The sequence below is a fragment of the Atheta coriaria genome, unplaced genomic scaffold (assembly GCF_025399875.1).
Source record: "Atheta coriaria isolate IRGN ID8LTWV9N9 unplaced genomic scaffold, Caltech_Dcor_3.1 hic_scaffold_3_pilon, whole genome shotgun sequence".
In the NCBI taxonomy this organism is placed as follows: domain Eukaryota; kingdom Metazoa; phylum Arthropoda; class Insecta; order Coleoptera; family Staphylinidae; genus Dalotia; species Dalotia coriaria.
In genome coordinates, this window is record NW_027045445.1 from 11,183,022 (window position 1) to 11,204,196 (window position 21,175).

The following is a 21,175-nucleotide window of genomic DNA, read 5'->3' on the forward strand; positions in this document are numbered from 1 at the left end:
ATTTATTTATTCGTATTAAATTTGATCAGTATGATTTTGTCGCGATAACACTCGAACGAAAAAAGCGTCCTCGGTTCATGCAACGAGCGGATCGGTGCCGTGTAGGCTTACGAAATATCGGCGGCGAGCACGCCGACACGACGGAGCTTCCTCGAATTTCTGCTGCCTTGTCATTTAAGCCCTCTCAGTTATGAATTATGAGGAAATTGTAATAAAATATCAAAATGGCGACAACGCATATTCTAAACTACACAAGCAGACCGACCAACTACATCTACCACATACGTCTTTCCAGATTTTTTATTCATTAAATAAAACACATTAAACTAATTAATAATCATAGAGCAAAAAAGCTGCTTACTGCTTCAAAAAATTTAATTTCAAGTAAGTCAATGTTGATCGCTGTGTGGAAGTACGGCGGCAATCAACGCACACATCACGCCATAATTAAACCAGAACGCGCGACTGGTGGCAACGCGGCGCGGACCTGTCCGTTTTGTGCATCAAGTTATCAAATACGAGTTCGGTGTATCAGGCGCGCAGCAGTAGCGCATGGTAGACGCGCCACAACCGCGCGGCGCGTTTGTACGCAGCCAGCCGCTGTCGTTCATGTTCGCCTGGTAGCAAGACCGCCAATTTCGCGCCTAACCAGTCAACCACAGGGTCACATTGAGTTTGCGCACATTATACTAGTTTCGAAGCGCGGCGCATACGGTTCTATCGATCCACCATAATACCAAGACGTTACAATTTAAATATTTCAAATCAAAATGAAATTTAAATGTTTCTTGTAAATAATAATTAATAACAATTATTATTTATATTTTACAATTTATTCGCCTTTTTCTGTCAATCTTGACAGAAAATGATCTGTTTACGATCGAGATGTTTACGTGATAACGTCTTATTGGTGATATAAGTTTTTGGGAAGTAAGGAATTAATGAAGTTAACAATTTTTTCAAATTTTAAATTACATCTATCGTTTTATTTTGTAGACCAGGTAGGTTGTTCTTAGTGCACTGCTGCTTGATTCGATGAAGTACTGGGTTTAGCCCAGTCATATTAGGGCTTTCACCTCGGAATGAAAGATAATAAGCTGAAAATTGGTATGAACCTTTGTTTTGTCAATCTAAATGTTGTCTCAAAAGTCACAATCGTTATCGTGCCTGCGTCTCAAGATATTCAAGGTCAAAGGTAACAAAAATCGGTTTTTCGCGAATATCTGGCTTCCTATCGGTTAAATGAGATTTGCATTCATTATAAAAGTTGTAGGCTATAAAATTCCCTACAACTTTTGTTTAAACTTTTTTTTCATACGACCAACCGTTTTGAAGGTAGAGCGCGAAGAGTGCACATCGTACAGTCATATACGGCCTAATGCAAGGTCAAGCGTGAGTTATGGTTATCAGTACGTTATAAAGTCAATTATTTACTTGGAAATTATAATTATTAAACAATGCCCATTATTTATGTACTAACTATTAATTATTTATATTTAATTAAAGTAACACATATAACATATCAAATATATTTAAAAACCACAAAATAGCATACAAAACCAAACAAAAACTCATCAACAAACTACAAACACACACAACAAATAGTACAAACACATACAAAAATAGTGGAATATACAAACTCACATGCCACACTTGTCAAGAAATATACATAGGAAAAACAAATAGAAACATGCTAATAAGATATAACGAACACACCAATGCAATAAAAAATCCACACACATACCACTCACACTACGCAAAACACATCTTAAAACACAGCCACCAACACAACACAATAGAAAACATACTAACCATATTAAAAACCTCTAATGACAAATACCTAAACATAAAAGAAAATAATATTCAAATTTACAAGCACAAAATCAAACACACACTCTTAAACGAACAAATAAACTCAATACACGACACTATCTTCAAACCCCTCAAAAAACTCCACATACCTACAACCCACGATAACACTCATTAACACAACACAAAAACACTTGACACTAAGAACACCCTAAAACACCAAATTTCAAATCAGTTTCTGACGATGCCCACAGGGCGAAACATGTAAAACTCATACAAAATTGTAAAATCCATATAAATCACAAAACAATTTAATAAATACATCTTATAAACATGGACTACGTATTCAAATTAGAAAATAATATAACGTTAGTTATTCGTTAAGTTTGAAATTGTACCGTTGCAACTACGGACGTACGGTTTTAAGAGCTATGGCTGATTTGTGTTTTATATGTGATAAGTCACTTTCAGAAGGTGTTTCTGTGAATGTCGTACGTGGTTTACAAACTTTAAAAACTGCAAGTATTGAAAGAAATGATGGACATATAGACTATTTAAATACTTTAAGTTCTGTAAATGTGCATTCCGAGTGTCGAAAAGTGTACACGAGTAAAAATGTTATTATTGCATCGAAACGACGCACAGATGAGAGTGAACCTTCAACGTCAAGTGCAAAAAACGAAATGAAGTCTTTCTAATTAGCTTCCATTTCCAATTTCATTACAATTAAAATCAACAAAGATAATTTTGATATTTGAACTCACATTTTGATAAATGTATATTATGCCGTATTTAATAATAAATAAAAATATGTGTAAAATATATACTCTTACTATCATTTTAACTTAAAATAAAACTAAAATATATGATCTTACTTTAATTAAATATAAATAATTAATAGTTAGTACATAAATAATGGGCATTGTTTAATAATTATAATTTCCAAGTAAATAATTGACTTTATAACGTACTGATAACCATAACTCACGCTTGACCTTGCATTAGGCCGTATATGACTGTACGATGTGCACTCTTCGCGCTCTACCTTCAAAACGGTTGGTCGTATGAAAAAAAAGTTTAAACAAAAGTTGTAGGGAATTTTATAGCCTACAACTTTTATAATGAATGCAAATCTCATTTAACCGATAGGAAGCCAGATATTCGCGAAAAACCGATTTTTGTGACCTTTGACCTTGAATATCTTGAGACGCAGGCACGATAACGATTGTGACTTTTGAGACAACATTTAGAATGACAAAACAAAGGTTCATACCAATTTTCAGCTTATTATCTTTCATTCCGAGGTTGACCCCTTTTTTTACCTAGTATGACTGGGCTAGTTGTGCAGCACTCCTAAGTCGTTCGGATTGACGCTGTCGAGATGCACGTTTTCGCTGAGCGCTGGTTTGTACATTTTTAGTTGTCTCCACCGTGCCGCTGGCGAGAGCTAATAAAGCAGCTCTACGTAGATGGTACGATTTGCGTCGTCTTTCAGCGGCTTTTCTTGCAAACGCCGCGGCCTGTTCTGGGGTTCTAATAGCTGCTGCACGTTTTCTGTACTCACGATTTCGCAGGGCATTCATTTCGGCTTTGGTGAGTATTGCAGACGTTGACCGCAAAGCATCCTCGGTCTCCATCGGTGTACTGGATATTGAAGGAATGTGCGCACAGGGATCCATCATGTTGAGCGTGGTGATTTCTATGGAACACATAATATTTTAATTTCAAATGAAATGAAGTCATTTGAAAGTTTTGTAAAATACACATTTCCTGTACTCACGGTTTCGCAAGGTATTAGATTCGGCGGGATTGGCTGAGTGTTGCACAGTGAGAGGTATTGCAGACGTTGAGGGCAAAACATCCTCAGTCTCCATCGGTGTACTAGACGTTGAAACAACGTGCGCTTGGGGATCCATCGTATTGAACGTGGTGATTTCTGTTAAACGAATTGAATTTAATTTTCTAAAGAAATATTATCAACTAGCTTTCGCCCGCGGTTTCCGCCCGCGTAACGTTTATTCCTTCCCTCGGGAATAGTAATATTTCCCGGGATAAAAAGTACCCTATGTCCTTTTCTACACCCCAGACAACGTGTATGCAAACTTTCATGGTGATCCGTACAGTAGCTAAAGCGTGAAGGCGTAACAAACAAACAAACAAATAAACAAACAAACTCACTTTCGCATTTATAATATTAGTTAGGATTAAAATTTGTTTAAATAATTCTAATTCAATTAATTAGAAATAAAATTTAAATTGAAATCAATACTAATTTTGAATGTTTGAATTTGTAATACGCGCCTTTACCAACTTGGCACATGAGAATGATTTCATGCATTGTGATTGGTCGCTCAAATCGTAGGTGAGAATGCAGGGTTTTGACAAGTTTTTTTAATTATCTGTTTATTTATTCCTTGAATCAGATACAGAGAATGTAACTCGCACAAGAATTATTATGACTCTTAAATCTTAAAAAAAATTTGAATTGAAATCAATACTAATTTTAAATGTTTGAATTTGTATTAGGTACGCGCCTTAACCAACTTGACACATGAGAATGGTTTCTTGCATTGTGATTGGTCGCTCGAGTCGTAGGTTAGAATGCATTGTTTTGACAGGTGAGAGATTTTAATTCGATATTCTAATCATTCACACGACGCGACGCGCTCCTTTATCTATTTTTTCCGTATTATAATTATTTAGGGTATGAGTCCAACTATGTTTTTATTTCACACTACCACAATTCATTTTTATCATAACATAACCTCTAAATTTCGTTTGTTTACACGTGTCTTTTTTCCATCTTTCATTACTTTTACAAGTTTATTCAAGAATGTTAATTGTTAGTAAGTAGGCTATTTTATTCACCTTTTTTTGTTGCAATTGTTGTAACACTTCACTTGCACTTCACATTTTGTTTCACTTTAAACATTCAACGAAAACTTAACCGCACGAGAAAATCTCCATTCGTTTGTATGCCGCTAGAGTGAGAGAGACTGAAGATCGGTCCACTTACTCGAACGCTATGCATGCCTCCGCTCGTGAGGATTCCGCGTGACAAGTTTCACGGAATGACTGGCAGCGCTCGAGATGAGACGGAAGATCGGTCCGTCTCTCTCTCGTTATACCTGCGATCGCGCTCGTGAGGTTTTGGCGTGACACAAGTTTCTGAGAACATGTCAACCGACTAAAACGATTTTAAAGACGTTATCACGTCAATTAACTGTATTTATATTTATTTATATTTACAGTATAATCCGTTTATTATGACCAACCGGTTATTATGACGTAACTACACTACCAAGTTTGGTTTTCATATATAGGTAATTCTATATAAAAAAGTCGGATATAATGACTTCGCTTACAGTGACATGTCGCTTATTATGACCCATTTTTAATAGATTATATCCGGTTATAATGACCAACATGATTCTTTACACCTCCGGTAATGTTCGTTGATACCCGACGACGTTCGACACGTGGCGAACTTTTTATATTTATTGCTACATTTCTTTTATGATTGTCAAATTACTTTTATGTATTTACTATCGGAAAGACCAAATGCTTAAATAATAAATTTAAGCATTCGGCAGCAGCACCTTGACCACGACTTAATCCGTATTTTCCATTAATCCGAATTTGGCGTGGGTCATTCGACAATCTCAATGCTTTTTAAAAAACAAGAACCGTATTAAGCAATCGTTCAATTCAAATGTTTTGAAACCGATGAGGCTTCGAAAATCACAAGAAAATTAATTAAATGAAAAATCAAAAGCAGACAAAAATTACAGATTACTTGCAGTAAAAATACACTTGTAGGTGTTATAATGTGCTGATTACGTGCAATTTTGATTTTGATTTAATATGTATGTATATGTACATATTTACATAAAAAAGGGTTTTCATTTCACAAAACGCTTTGTATGACGTCCGCTTATTATGACGTGTTTGTCAATTCCCTTCGATGTCATTATAACCGGACTCTACTGTATATTTAATTGTTATATCACTTTTTCTCTTATCTCTATATCGCGGATATCTAACTTTATTTTGGAGTTTTATTTAATAAACCGCTCCTACAATTCTTCTTCATCTTAAAAAATTTCAGTAATAATCAAAATATTTCACACTATTTCAACAATAGTATATACACAACGAACTTTTCACTAAATCCATTCAATTACACTTATACGATATACACACCACTAATGTTTTACAATGCATCAGCTGTAATGCTACAGATAACCTGCTATAAACATGTCAGTGACGCGAACTCATGAGATTTTCCCCTACCCTACCAAAGTGACCAACGCGGCTAAACTTAAAAAAGAACGAAGTCATGACCCGTCATAATAAATATTTTAACACTAACCTGATTCCGCATCATTTTGATTTATTACTGTTAAACAGTTTGAGCATGTTGTTTGTGGCCTCTCTAACCAGTGACTGCAATCTTTATGTCTCCAAGTATGCATTTCATGGTCATAGATCAAACCTAGCACTTCATTACCAGGATTCTCCTTAACCATTGCAAATCCATTGCATATGTTAATTGATGAGATTGTGGCAATAACAGACCTGACATCAGCCTCCATCTTGATGGCACTTGGCACATAAACATTGTTGATATTGTTTAAGTGCACTTCATGTTTACCCACAAAATACTTTAGTGTTAAGTTCTCTTGCAGGATGATTTGTCTTAACATGATGGGTTGATGATTGTAAATAGTCAACTGTGATAACAAGATTGTTCTTTGGTCATTTTTGATGCAATTGTATGATGCCCATCCATCCGGAAGGCTTAGGTCAGGTTTCGTGAAGATTCTTGTGAACAAACTCGGTGGGTGTTTAAACTTCGGTTTTGTTTTATCCATCATGTATTATAATTCGTTAATAAATCATTCGCGTCATTTATTAATTATTTTCTGCCGTTATCTTGCAGATATTTGAGGTTACTGCGACTGTTTGGTTTTGTGGTAATGCGCGCACTACACGCACTCATAGAAGTATGAAATATAAACTAAAATGAGGAAGGGAGCGACATCTGTGACTATTACCAGAACTAATATTTTAAACACTGATGCGTTGCTACACGAAAGCAGCACAAGAATAATTTTTATTAAAGAATAACAATTTTGTATAGGGTTTTCTAACTATAAACATTAATACATGAACAATTTAATAGTTTTACAAATAGTGTTTACTTGTTCTTGTGAGCTAGCTTCATAATTTGTTCAATAAGTTGTCTACGCTCCTCAGATTCAGCAAGTGCGTCGTCCAACTCTTTGCTTCTATCTGAGAGTTCTTTCTCGGTGCTTTTTAAGGCCTGACACGTTTGCTCCAAACGCTACAAACACAACCCCAATATAATCTATTAATCTAAAATGAAAATTACTTACTTGTTTAACATTAGATATTTCACCCTCCATAGATTTTATAATATCGTCTTTGTGCAATGAAAGTTTTTCCATCTTTTTAAGGGATTCCTGTAACTGAGGAATAACTTTCTTCATGGCATGATCTCTTTCTGCTACAATTTCTTCTTGTTTATTTATCATCATCGCAATCTGATTATCTTTCTGAGTAATTATATCGTTAAGCTTCTGAACCTCTTCTTCCAAATGTATTCGTCTTCTCTTTTCGCCTTTTAATTCGCTTATATTCTCATTCAAAGTAGCAATATTTGTCTGGGAATCCTTCTGCATTTGCTCGGCGTGCAAAAACAGTTGTTTAATCCTAGACAATTCCGACTCCAACGAGGCGACTTGATGTTGCAAATGTGTGCAGTGAGTTGAAGCTGCTTCAACTGACGCCATCGCAGATCTTTCCGCATGCCCCATAGTTGCTATTTTATACTCATACAACTCCATAACATCACATGTGGCAATGTTAATACGTTGTCCAGCACGTGCTTCATTTAGAAGCTTAATCACCTCATCCAATTCAGGAGAATGTGAGCTAACAATCGTGTAGGACATTAAGTTAGTATTTGTGGCTTGATTGGATGAGGCGGAACTCGAAGGTGTAGTCTTACACATGTCAAACATAGACTCCGCAACAGCTTTAACCGGAAAGTTAGGATTTCCAGTAATTTCCAACGCTGCAGCACGTGTGTCTTTATTCCCCGTGTAGAGGCCTTCAGCGACAACAACATGAATCTGCTTGTGCTCAATGAGTTTGGTGAAATACTCCTGCCAGTCGCTGTAGTATTTAGCTAGTACGCTAATGAGGCAGAGCGCGTTTACATATAGTGCAAACGCTTCAGGCGTAAAGTTGCTTTCATCTTTAGCACGTTCCATTTCGTTCAAGTCACCCAACTCATCATTAGCGTATATTACCAGATTGAATAGTTTATCAAACTGTTCCTTGGCAAGTTGCGCAATAACTCTCTCACGAGTCTTATCACATCTAGCTAGAATCTGTAATAAGGACATGATGATGCTCAATCGCGTGCATTCGGCAATATTCATCTTTGTGTTCGCTTCAATATGATGTAAGTTCATTAGTAAGATTGGCATTGCACCAAGGACCATTTCCAAGATGGCTTCGTTGTAACTGGATGATGGTGGGGTTGACTCCAGAGATGTTTCCACAATAGCTTTAAGAAAACTTAAAGCATCCGAAGCTACGTTGTCAGTTTGGATCCAGTTGAGAGCCACTTTGGCCATAACAACATAATGCTCATTCAATCCAGACAGGTTGCAAACGATGATGGACTGTACAAATTTGAACACCAAACTCATGCAATCCGGATGGTGAGCAATACAATCACCTGAGGGAGTTTTCTTTTCGTGAGAGATCATATAAATGATCTCTTCTATGCGCTGAGCATACTCGTTGGCATTCTCAAGTATGAGATGACGAAGATCGTGTCCTTCAGTTTTAACATTGAGATAAAATTCGATATTCTGTCTGAGGAGAATTGGATCTTTAGCAAGGAAAGATTCTTTTACACTTTTAAAAGTTACGCGTAATAAAGTGACAAAAGTTTCCTGAGGTACAACACCGTGGATATAATCCATGATAATAAAGAGTTTGCAAGCAGCAGCTTCAATTTTCACACCCTTCAGCGTCAATACAAACTTAGAAAACTCTTTGATATCCACACATTTTGATAGCATGTAGGTTCCAGGAAGGTTTTTAAAACAGATATTGACTACAATCCCCAAAGATAACAATTTAACTTGTTCGCTCTCTTGGGGATTCCGTACCCATCGAAGCAATGTGGTCATGAGATGTTCCAAATTTGGAATGATCCATGATATCTTTACACCACATGATAACTCCTAAAACATTTATTGTAATAAATAGACTTTATAAAATTCTAGTGCATTTGCATTACCTGCAGTAATGTTAATAATTTAAGTTTCTTATCGCTTTGCATGTGGTCACTAAGAACGCGTGCCAACAAGGGAATAAATTGGTACGTGTGTATGAGTTTATGACGCGCTGCTTGGTTCTTGCACGCTGTTTGTAACACTCCCACACATCCCCAGATGATAGACGATCGTGGTTCTGCAAATGTGAGGAGATCGTGCATGCTGGCAAAGAATTCACACACCACACTCGTATTGGGATCAAAGATTGTTGTGTCAATAGCTACAGCTAACATCTGAAAAAATATTTTATCAATACCTGTATGAAATGTTGATGCAAGGATTACCTGTATATGACGGTTGATGATATTTGCTGATTCTTCGGTTCGAATCTTGCGGTATTCTCTTACTGATCGAATAAATTCCACCATGTTGTTTTGCTTGGACTTGTTCGTCCATGTTGAAGAGATGTTGCTCTCAGTGAGCGATGGTGTTAAGGTGGGTGTCATATTAATAGCAAAAAATTTGTAGAATTGTAATAATAAATAATTCCTTTAAGTTGTAGGTATTCCTATAAATTCGGGAGATAATAAATATAAAATGTCACTTGAACGTTTGCGCAAAATGGCAACTAGCCGTATTTGACAATTCTAAATCTAAATTGTTTTGTTTCTAAGGGCACATGATGCACCTGAAAACGATAAGTATTGATAGGGTATTATATTGAAGAAATAAATAATCCAAAATCATTTTTAAAATGGAGAGAGCTTTACTTGTGTAACATAGCTGACATGACACATAGTATCTATACATATATGGGGGCTGAGTATTATACACCAACAGACATATGAAATATATACAGATGTTCAGTACTGAGAGCGGGACACCATTCTACGGTGTGGCGACGGGACCAGAACATAATTAGTTTGTTGGGGGATGAAAGAGGTGGTGTGCGCGTGCGGTTTGGTGGTGGCGTGGTGCTGGTGTGTTGGCTAAGGGAAACAGTAGAGGGTTTGGTTTACGGGGGTAGTGTTTAGGGGTAGGGGTACACGAGATTCAGTCAAGCATTTGTTAACAAAAGGCCGCGCCAGCGCGGGGTGGCGATGCGGGGCGCCAGCGCCTTACTGCCGCACTCGCCACCACTGCTGCACCTTTTCGGTCAGCTTCCTACAGAGGCCCACCATCCTCCGTCACATCGGAGCCTCCTCGCCCTCCTCGACCGTGACCTGGAACCGGATGCCCGGTTTTTGTTGGTCTGGACCCTCCTCCGCGGGTGGACTGGGCGGAATCATGCTCTGATACCAGTCACGATTCTCTTCCAGTGTGTCGAGGATATCCTGAGCGTCTGGATGTACCAGATCTGCCCAGGTCTCCCAGAGTGGGTGGACGATGTAGTCAATGAAGCCGACCTGCGACTTCTCGATGGTCGCCGAATGGCGGTCACACATTGGGCTGATGTCCATCTTGGCTTCGCGCTCGCGATCGCCCTGCTGGAAGAATTCCTCCATGAGAAGTTCCACCCAGCGGCGGTAAAGTGACAACGGCTTGGTCGGATTGCTGAGGTCGGCGCAGTGCACAAGATTTTCGAGCACCTGAATGCGGTCGGTGTAGTTGTCCAGCAGCAGCACCCCGGAACCGGCGACTTTCTTAGTTTCGACCATGGTTTTAAGGTCGGCGAGCAATGACATATGCTTGGACATATCAGTGCTGAGTACCATATCGATGACCATCTTACGCAGCGTCTGGCGTTGCTTCTTGCTGAGATTGGCGAAGATGTCGCAGCCTTCGTTGGAGAGTAGCTTGAAAGCAACCGCTAAGTGATGGTTCTCCAACACGCTCTCGTCATTATACATAAGCGCTAACTCAGAACTAGAGTTAATAAGGAATTGATTGGTGAGGCCTGGATGATCAACGTCGTGGATGCACGCGGCAAATAGCGCGGCGGTAATCTCCAGGGGTGTGAAGACCGACTCGAGGGCGGGCGTGTTAAGCAGCACATGTGTGCTCTGCGCCACATCGGCGGCGTGCAATGAATTGTGGAACGGGTTGTCCTTGACGTAGTGGTCCTCCAACGTCATCATGAACGTGATGAACGTCTTGGGCGGGATGAGCATGTGCTTAAGGAGGTCTCGCGACGTAAACGTGGTGTAAGCGACGCACGTCAACGGCCGCCCATTACTCATGTCGCCGATACCAAAGATGTCAACACCCCAGCGTTCAATTTCAATGAGACGTTTGCCCAACTCCTCCTCATGAGGTGTTTCCACTCCGTGCAGAGGCAAGCGTTCGCCGGTAAACGAATTAGTATGGCATAGCGGTTTACGCACGCCGGAGATCTGCGACATGGTCGAATGACCGCTGCGTGGGCGCTCTTTGCGCGGCGCCGCCTTTGACACCGCCTCCGAATCTTCATCGATGCGAAGAGACGGTATGTCTAATTCTTGTTGCTTATCTATAATATAAAAAACAAATTAATAAAAAATCTCAGAATCAACAAAGGAATAAAATCAACTTACCCAAAAATGTGGAACAGATATATTCCGATATTTGATTGCCAGATTTACTGGATTCGGAGAAGTGAGACAACTCCTTGTTCAGCATACGCTTGAACTGTAACAAAACAAACGAAATTTAGTTTCAAACTTTCACCAAAGTAAATTACAACATGTTTGCTCGCAATTATTTAAACAACTTGACTTTGCATGACAAAAAAGCGATTAATTAGTCGTTACAAACAAAACATTACGTATGTATACGACGTACGAGCCTCTTTTTGTCTCATTGCGCCCACACACACATTTATTGCGCATTAGGTACACGTTTGCGGCGACAAATCGTATGCGCGAAAACATCAACATCACAACAATCGTAAAACGCCGCTTATTATTGCCGTCCCACGCGTGCGGCGTTGTTTCGTGAATCGGATTATGGAACAATAAAAGTGTGCAAAAACAAAACGATTTGCATATGCGAAAAGAGATGTAAGTTTTGCCACTTAGATAATTACGAAAATTGTGTCATTTATGCCCCAATTATTTGTCCTCAAAGGACACACGTTGCATTGCAACAAACGATTATTGGTTTGTTTTGCTACTACCTTTAGAGCAAATACAGTAGATATTAACCTTTGATTCATTGGATTTACTCGGAATCACTTCACTATACTCGTACACATCAAATCAAAAATCAATTTCACTTATTGCCATTTCGCGTTTCACAGAAATACAAAAAAATCTTTACAATGACTTAGCATTTATACGATTTGAAGACAAAACTAAATTGAACCAGTGTGAAAACGCAAATTGCGGAAACTTCCATCGCTAAAAACACAACAAATTGATCCCTTTGTGCATTAGCAGCGCGGATTAATCCGATTGACGCGTTAGCGCTCGTTTTTTTGGTGCTAAACGAAGAAATTGGATTAGCACCATCATCCGACAATGGTTTATCGGTTATATTTATACATTGTTCACGGCGCCATCGAAATTACAACACGTTTCAAAATAAAAACGTAAATGTACACAGGTCAAAACAAGTTACACTAACCGGAAGTTAACTAACTGTATCCGCACGTGTATAACTGTAGCTTATTACAATTACATTTAATAAGTACAGTTGAGATGACATGATTCAATCTAGTCTGTAATAATAATGGGAAGTAGTCAAGTTGCATTCGCAAATTGCACCTCATTGGTTGGCTCGAGTAGGAAAACAGGAAATTGCATATTATTACAGTACTACTCGTATTCTGACATTTCCCAACTCACAACCGCCATTAAGTCTACGGGTCAATCTTAAAAGTTGTTTAAAATGTTATGCTTTGTATGCGAAATTACAGTAGTACATATTCTTACTACACGTATTGATTTTCAACATTCTTTTCATGTCAAGTTCAGCAAAAGGGTCAAGTTTACATTATACACATCGTCGTCGCCGTGAATGACTCAGAGAAATGAATATGAGCATAAATATTCGATCGGTTTCTAGGCGGAAAGGTTGAAAAAGTGAGTGTTATTAACTGGCAACTCAGTAATTAATCGCGCAAAGTATGACGCGCATGTGAATTAGTTTAATTATACTTATTTATTCATTTCTAAAAGTAGAAAGTATTTCACGCTGATTGAATTATAGAAATCTGTTTGTAAAAATGTATAACATGTGCATGATGTGCCCTCGTGTAATTATTTGTGCAAACGTTCGCGTTTATTATTTTAAAACGTCGATATCGATTGAGATGAGCCAAAAAAGCCGGGCGCTCGGACGTCTGTTGCGCGTACAAAGCACGATAAGCATGATTTATAATTGTCTGCCGTTGAGCAAAGACGTCACTTATCACTCCGATAGTATTTATCCGTGTTTACATTACACATTTGTTAAACATAGGTTACATGATTTGATAAATTTCAATAATTTTTAAAATTGATTTTTTCAAAATTTAAAATCAATACCTTTATTTCGGCTAAAGCCGCAGTGATTGCAATATCAGTCATGATATTTAACCAGGGTAAACAATCGTAGAGTTTTTCCGACGAGGGTGGAATGCGGCTGGTAACTTCGTCAGAGCCAATGTCGCAGGAGACGGCCCGCTTCAGGGCGACCGTCTTCTCATCGGTAAACATCTTACACTTGGTCACTAGCGTCACTAATTGATCGAGGGTGGTCGTAATCCAACCCCACAAACGAGTTAATCCTATGGTTTTAGACGTGTGTCCACACGTAAACGATGAAATATAATTCACAGTGTTTTTTGACTTTCGGAGGGCTCAACGAGATATGTTTGCTTGTTAAAGGCCGACACCGAACTGAACTGTATCGCGGGGCACGCGTGAGCTTTAAATAGCCGGCGCGGCCGCGTGGAAATCATGTGTGATGTGGGGGCACGACACACATTCGTCGCGTCACGTACGCTACACATACACACTGTCATTGTTACAAGTTCATACAGCACACAAGCAACCGTTAACATTAACCAGCAGCGTAGACATAAGAGGATTCTGATAACAATGTTGCACGCTTGACGTTTTTATCTCATATTTTATATTTTATTGCGCCTGGAAGCATGAAGAGCTTTATTTGCGTCTTTTCACGTGAAAAATAGGCACTGTCTCATGTGGATTGCAAGATCTTACGAATGTCGCGTTCCCGTTAAAAGCAGGTTGAGTCACACGAGTGGTTCACACGATTTTCCTCTCAATGACTAGAGGACGATTATAGTTTTCGGTTTTTTTAAGCATCTGTCGACATCAATCTGAAGATTATTACATTTTTAGAATTTTAAGAAGTTTAAAAGTAACATTTCCACCAAAATTTATTTTTAGCCTAAAAATATTATGCAAATATTCTTATCTTTAACTAAATTTTCTATTGTTTTTCTGTTAAAAAACGCGATTACATAAGGAAATTTCCCAAATATTAGTTTGATAACCAGGATAAGCAGTCAGATCATCCGGTAATAATCCAAATGACAAATAAACAATCTCATAATAATAAATACAATGTATCAGATGATCAATTGATTAGTCAACAGATAATCTCGTAGTTATTAGACTTTTTTCCTAGAAAATCAGCTGGGATAAGTGGATGTTTACATTTTTTTGATTTTTTTTTTGGGACAAACCAACAACAGATTTATAAATAACAATAGTAATCATCTGCGTAGTACCGTTGTACGCATTAGACATAAATGTGTAAATCCGAATGATGAATGGTAAATTATCCGAATATTTATAGAAAATGAAGATGGTACCAAATGATAAATGAATAAATTCGTCATTATTGTTTACAATTTACACACTTTCACATTTATTCCCAACAGATATATTTGTGTACCAGCGAGAAAGTCACTAGCATCATATTCATCATATTTATGAGGATTTTAAAATGGTAAAAAATATTTTTTCAAAAACATTCAATAAATTCTATAAAATCGTTAAATGGGTAAATAAATTTCTATTCATATCACTTTCTAGCATTTGACAAACATATAAACTCTTCATGTCGTTAAATTAGATGATTAAAACTTTCATGAACATTTTTTGCACTATAGTCGCGACGCTGTAACATGGCGCAAGAATGTTGCATAGATTTTTATGGTTATTGATTCATTATAGATGAACCAATCTATTTATATTCATTATTTCTTTATAGCTATGATCAGTATTACATTCTATGAATATTTTGGTAAAAAATATCAAAACGAGTTTTTGATAGATATTAAATTACCAACCAAAAAGTGAATTGCATCAATTTTATTGAAATACAACTTTAAATATAAATAACTGTTAGTTCAATAATCCAATCAACAAAATTTAAATTCTGTTAGATGTGGAATTTCATTTACTGCAAACTAATAAAAAACTACTATTTTATTATAAATACTTTTTGAGTAATTAATAAAAATGTATCACAATTCATATATTTTTTTGCCAAGTGAAAAACCGCAACTATACGCATATTTATGTGAATTTAATTGTGCTAATTGATATTAGTTACTTTCAGATAGTCGGTCAGACAGACAGACACATGGCCATTGTGATATACGTTGATAAATGACAATTAATCAAGTTACAATACCCTAATGGATATATATTTATAAATTCATGCGTTTTTTTCTCTTTTTCTTTGCAAAAAAGTGCTACAAATACTCGTAATTCTATATATCTGCGACACAGCGACAGTCTCGATATGAAAACGCATTAATTCAACATTTTTATTAATTCCGTATGCTCTCATGCTCGCATTATGCATCCGTGCGTGCGTCGCGCACTTCGTATGCGTCTCACATACGCGCCTAATGATTAATAAGGCGCGCATTTTAATTGCGGGCAATAAATAACGTGCATTGCGGCGCAGCACAACGAAGAAAGACTAAAGCTGAATTCATAGCAAAATAATACAAAAGTTATCATCATAATTTACTGGTTAATTTTAAGGAATTTAAAAGAAAACAAAAATACAATCAAGTAATAAATAAAATTTTATAAATTCCGTAAAAAAACAATAAGAATAAAGACAATTGCGATTATAATCTGTAATATTTTCCTATAAATTCACCTTTATACTTGTGCGCAATATCGGCGCCGACACTTTTTTCCCTTTTCTTTTCTTGTGCTTGCAATTATGCACGATTTGCGTTAAAAATGCGCGAAACAAAAACATGCCAATTGCGTCAGTAAATATCCACGATTAAAACGTTAACGCGAGAATTTCATTCTCATACTTTAAGCCATATTAAGATATAAAGTCACTTATATAAACGTATTTTTGCATTACATTTTAGAAATGACCGTTAAAGAGTTCAGTTAACGATTATTTCCATTTTATAGCAAGTCGCACATAAAATATAAAATTTGTCACGCTGTGATTCATAGTTTGTGACTTTATGTGCAACCCGAAATCACCAAAAATCGAAAATTTTGTTTTGGTCCCACCTACACGCCAAAGTGTTTGTCCAAAATCATCCAAATTACGATTCAGGTGAAGACTAAAGATAGTAAAGACAAGTTTCCATATATGGTTGTAGCCAGACTCAAAAACAAACACATCATAATGCATCAAAACAGATACTTAGCTATCAACAACTTAAAATTAAACTTGTTATTCTACAACTAAAGTCACAGGATCACCAAGCATTAATTTATTGCTTCCACCCACAAAATTTGTGAATGAAAAATTGAAATCGCACGATTTTCCAAGACATTCTACGTCAGTCTAGTCTAGTTTTGTCTTAGGCGTCGCAAAGGCGTATTACGTCTTTGCGTCTGCAATATATCGTCTCGAAATACTTTTATAACATTTACACACCTCCAAACATTCTTTCGCTTTTCACACATCGCAAATTAATCGTGTGGGCTCGTCTGCAAACCACAATCAATTTATTAAAACAAGTTTTTATTACGTTACATTTTAAACTTTTGCACTACAAGAAATACTTTTCGAATAAAATCACTAGTTCCGGTTCGTATGAGATGGAAAATTGGCCGAAAAATCCACTCTGATGCGTATTGAGTATAAATTTATTTTTGCAACTTCGAGTTCTGGCGCCGCGTTTCTATCGAACCGCTTCGAAAATAACCGATATGTTTTTATTGCAAGCAATATCTACACATATATACACTGTTTGAGTAATATATTTTCGCAGGGAAATTCAGCAACTCAAAAATTCAACAATAGATTAAATCTAAACGTAATTTAAAATTAATTTGTTTGTTTAGGAATAAAAGTGAAAGAAGCAGGCAACAACAAAAGGAAACGACTATAAAAGACAACGAGAAAAGAAAGTCACAAATTTTGCACGAAAATTAAGTTTATTGTGCGCTTTGGCAATGTTCCGTTTTGTTTGTGCCACTCGTCTAATTGCCTTTCTATTTTTTTGTTGTTGTAGAATGCGTCATGTTAAATTACATTACGTTAATAAATTAAATTTCTTTTGTCTAAGTCTATTTAACCCGACACAAATACATAGAATAATTTAATAAATGTTTATAATTATTTGGCAAAGGTCAAGAAAAGCGGACTTTGTCTTGTGACAGAATTCGCGACGTCACACTTTGTTTTGACACACATTTAATTGATATGCAATTTAATCAAATCAACTAATCATGCAATCATATGAAAAGTTGTATTATATTACTCATGATTTCATTAATTACGCATCCAGTAGGAGTGAATTGTTTCCATGCGCAATAAAAATTGTTGTAAAAACGGTGCGAAGAATTTTGTTTTGTCGGTAGTAGAGAGCATAGTAACGATAACATTACAAAGCGTAGAAATATTTCGGATGTAGCCATTTCCAGTTTGATAACACATCGCTAATCGGCGGCGGTGTAATTGGCTTTTAATTACAATTGGTGCTTGAACTCCTGGCGCACAATCAGATTGGTAAAATTGCGTGCTTGACCTTAAGCACCACCACCGGGGAATATTGTTTATTACGACTTGTTTACTAATTATTAATTAAACGGAAATTGGCATTCCACCGTCTGTTACCTTACAATGTAAAGTTTACTATTCAAAATCTAATCAATTGTGAATAAAGTTTAGACAACTTTTGTTTCCATTATGAAAATTCTTAAAATTATAGTCCATAGTCCAGAGTCCATATTTAAGAATGAATGAATAAACCAAACGTGTGGGTGAATTTTCTTTTCTTGTTCAATGACCACACTTTTATTTTTTTAGCAAAAAGCTAATAGTCAGACACTCAATATTTAGATTCAATTCACATTCGTTTCATCTCAAAATAAACAATCATATTCCTTGGGGTTTCCCGACTTTCCCAGCTGATTATTCTCGTCTATGTTAGTTTTTTCTATCGCATTGTACAAAAACCATCTGCACAATGTGCAACTATTCACTTCGCGCAAAGTTCAAAACACTTTTGGAGATTGCGAAAGTTTTGAATTCATAACGTAAACTTTTCAAATTCCACTAGATTTTCGAGCAAAATTTGTTTAAAACTTTACAAATTTCCAATGATGGATATGCTTCCATCATAAGTATGCATTTAAAGTGCGCATATTTCGAAATCTTGAAAATTTCTGTTGTTTCAATTTTAAGTGGCTTCTGAAGTAGATCAACTAGACAGGTACTTTGTTATTCCACAGATATAATGAATATAGATCTGATTATTATCAATAAAATATTTTTTTTTATAAAAATAGAAAATTTTTAAAATCGATGAGAAATTGTTTTTTACAATTTAATTTTAACTGGGATAGTCCAGCCTTTGCAACTTTCTCAGAACTTACTACATTATTTCAGCCAAAACTAAACATTCTGTTCTAGTCTAAAGATGAATTGCTTTCCGGACATGTTGAAGTTTCCAGGACGAGGCCGAATGTTTCATTCTAGTCGGAATACTTTTACGCAATTCAAATTTTACTAAATTAAATTATTCTAAATTACAAAATTACACAAATGAAAAACATAACATGAGTTATCGCATTGTTTTCGATGTCATTTTGGCACAAAAAAACGCTTGGCACAATATCACACGCAGAATAAGTTCGTTTTACCAAAAGGCATGACGTTAATGACGCACTTGCATGATGCTTATACTTATCCCAAAAATGACGCAGTAAACTCATCTCCAAAAGAAGCAAACAATTCATATTCTATGAATGAGTTCAACAATACGTTGAAAATGATTTTCTAATTAAAGTACGAATTGTTTTCCCCCAAAGTTCACACTAGTGGCTTAATATAAAAGCGAGATTTAGTTTTGACAACATAAACAAATCGCGAAAATTCGGCGCATGTATGTGATTGACTCTTGAATAGTGAAAAACTGAAAATATGAAAAATCAGAGCGCTCGTGCACGGCCAAAGTGATGTTGCAACGCGATGAAGGTCTGTTTTGAATTTTGAGTTTTTCGTTGTTTACACACATGCGCGCCAAAAAATTAAACGCTTGCGTTTTTGCGCGCCGCGAGATGAAAATTTATATACATGCGAAGTAAAAGCAAACGACAAATTAATGTCATACGTGTTCTAAATGAGGAAAATATTTTCACCATTTGTCATTCACATACATACAAATTTACACATTAATAAACCTAAGTTGAATACTTCTAGAAAAATTGAGTTGGAAACTCAAACTCATACTTTAACTTTGCGGTGAATCATATTTTAACTTCCGAGTAAAATTATATGTGCAGAGTGCGGTGTTAATTGCAAATTGTCTTTCAACAAGTTAAACAAAAAACTAATGTGTCATAATAATTATATTGTTAAATACTAAAAGTGTAGTATTCAAAATTTATGTTTTTATTAAACACCAAATGTTTTTTTTTTTCGTCATTTTTGTATAAATTTCATCAAAAATATCATTTTATAACATTGTTTCCTTTTCAATTAATTTTTGTCACTTGAAAATTGTATCCATGTGCAATTTTATTAATAAATTGCGCAATATATTCTAGACAATTCAGTAGGTAAGTACCTACTACCTACAAAGCATACTCATGGTTTTGCAATTTATCGCAAAGCAATAAATGAGCCTTCATTGCGCTACTCGTAATTAATATACGTAGCGCACTACTTACTCATCGCAATAAACATAAAAATATTTAAACTCGTTTTCATTTCGCTGTTTACCCGCTTTGTTCCAACCTGCTGCTATCTTTCAAACGTCAAACACTGCGCTAGTAAATATTTAATTTTGGATTATTCATAATTTTACCTACTGAAATTCATTTTATTCCAACTTAAATTGCTCGCTTGTTTTCAAAATCCACGCAAATCAAACAATGCGGATAATTACAACTACGAATGTTTTTGTTTCGCTTTTGTAGTTAGAAAACAAACTTAATTACAACACGTGTTTGAAAACTTTTATACACATAATAAAATTAATATGTTAATATGTTAAATGAAAGATAGGCCACCAAGATAGCACATTTACATGGCAAAGCAGATTGCGTTGAAATTCGTTTGAAAATTTTCATATTTTTTCGACGTTTTCGTTGTTTTCGAACGTGTACACACATTTATTAATATTAATAATTAACATAGACGTCAGCGAAAGAGTCGATATGAATGTAAAAATAACAACAATAGTCTGTGTGCAAACCACGCACAAGGCACAAAGCATAAAACATGTAAAACATAAAAATACATCGTGGGAATAATAAATACTTAATGATAAAACTTTAATTTATTGATTGCACGGAGAGAAAAAATATTTATTGTGGTTTATGGTCATTATGCGTTATCAAATTAATGTTATCACAAGATGATTTCGCTATATTATAATCGCATAAACCGGATTTTTCCGGTATTATATCCAAGTTTAAATATCTTTTTACCAAGTTGAAACATTCCGTTAATTTTTATTTACTTTTTAGTGCTTGCAGAGATAAACAAAACTGTTTATCAGTTTATATTATAGTTTATTGAACGGCGTTGGAGGCGTGGTTAAAAGGCGGAGCAAAAATTTAAATATTAACAGCTTTCATAATAAAGTTAAGTTTTTCATGATAGAAAAAAGAAACCTGTAGGGTCCTTCATCAGTTGATATTTTTCGTGTAATATGGGGCAAGGTTAATACG

At 36.0% G+C, this 21,175-nt stretch overlaps 3 protein-coding genes across 21 annotated transcripts in view; all 3 read right to left on the reverse strand.

The window, feature by feature from the left end:
• Positions 1 to 954: 954 nt before the first annotated feature.
• Positions 955 to 6,808, reverse strand: LOC135789987 (uncharacterized). Its single transcript, XM_065300079.1, has 3 exons — positions 6,182 to 6,808; positions 3,590 to 3,745; positions 955 to 3,508 (listed from the first exon to the last, which is right to left on the reverse strand). Exons 1-3 carry the CDS (start codon positions 6,684 to 6,686, stop codon positions 3,132 to 3,134), a joined length of 1,038 nt encoding a protein of 345 aa, XP_065156151.1. The 5' UTR covers positions 6,687 to 6,808; the 3' UTR covers positions 955 to 3,131.
• A 69-nt stretch (positions 6,809 to 6,877) lies between these two features.
• Positions 6,878 to 9,776, reverse strand: LOC135804162 (uncharacterized). The gene is made up of 4 exons (XM_065317952.1): positions 9,473 to 9,776; positions 9,152 to 9,421; positions 7,209 to 9,095; positions 6,878 to 7,156 (listed from the first exon to the last, which is right to left on the reverse strand). Exons 1-4 carry the CDS (start codon positions 9,632 to 9,634, stop codon positions 7,010 to 7,012), a joined length of 2,466 nt encoding a protein of 821 aa, XP_065174024.1. The 5' UTR covers positions 9,635 to 9,776; the 3' UTR covers positions 6,878 to 7,009.
• Positions 9,777 to 9,871: 95 nt separating this feature from the next.
• dnc (phosphodiesterase dunce) overlaps positions 9,872 to 21,175 on the reverse strand; it is a 97,999-nt gene continuing 86,695 nt past the window's right edge. For 18 of the 19 annotated variants that reach the window (XM_065317944.1, XM_065317940.1, XM_065317945.1 and 15 more), the window contains 2 exons: positions 11,642 to 11,735; positions 9,872 to 11,577 (listed from right to left, as the gene is read on the reverse strand). In XM_065317944.1, coding sequence (XP_065174016.1) covers positions 10,316 to 11,577; positions 11,642 to 11,735 — 1,356 coding nt within the window. In that variant the 3' untranslated portion in view covers positions 9,872 to 10,315. Of the gene's footprint in view, positions 11,578 to 11,641; positions 11,736 to 13,573; positions 13,941 to 21,175 lie in introns of those variants that run through there. The other variant, XM_065317950.1, reaches the window with a different exon arrangement.

What these genes read in the sequence shown, in the direction of transcription:
- LOC135804162 (XM_065317952.1), bottom strand. Translation starts at nt 9,634, where the DNA reads ATGACACCCACCTTAACACCATCGCTCACTGAGAGCAACATCTCTTCA. An exon ending in AATTATTAACATTACTGCAG is followed by an intron (nt 9,096 to 9,151) that starts GTAATGCAAATG and finishes TAAATGTTTTAG; the next exon opens with GAGTTATCATGTGGTGTAAA. An exon ending in AAATATCTAATGTTAAACAA is followed by an intron (nt 7,157 to 7,208) that starts GTAAGTAATTTT and finishes TTGTGTTTGTAG; the next exon opens with CGTTTGGAGCAAACGTGTCA.
- LOC135789987 (XM_065300079.1), bottom strand. Translation starts at nt 6,686, where the DNA reads ATGATGGATAAAACAAAACCGAAGTTTAAACACCCACCGAGTTTGTTC. An exon ending in TCAAAATGATGCGGAATCAG is followed by an intron (nt 3,746 to 6,181) that starts GTTAGTGTTAAA and finishes TTCGTTTAACAG; the next exon opens with AAATCACCACGTTCAATACG. An exon ending in ATCTAATACCTTGCGAAACC is followed by an intron (nt 3,509 to 3,589) that starts GTGAGTACAGGA and finishes TGTGTTCCATAG; the next exon opens with AAATCACCACGCTCAACATG.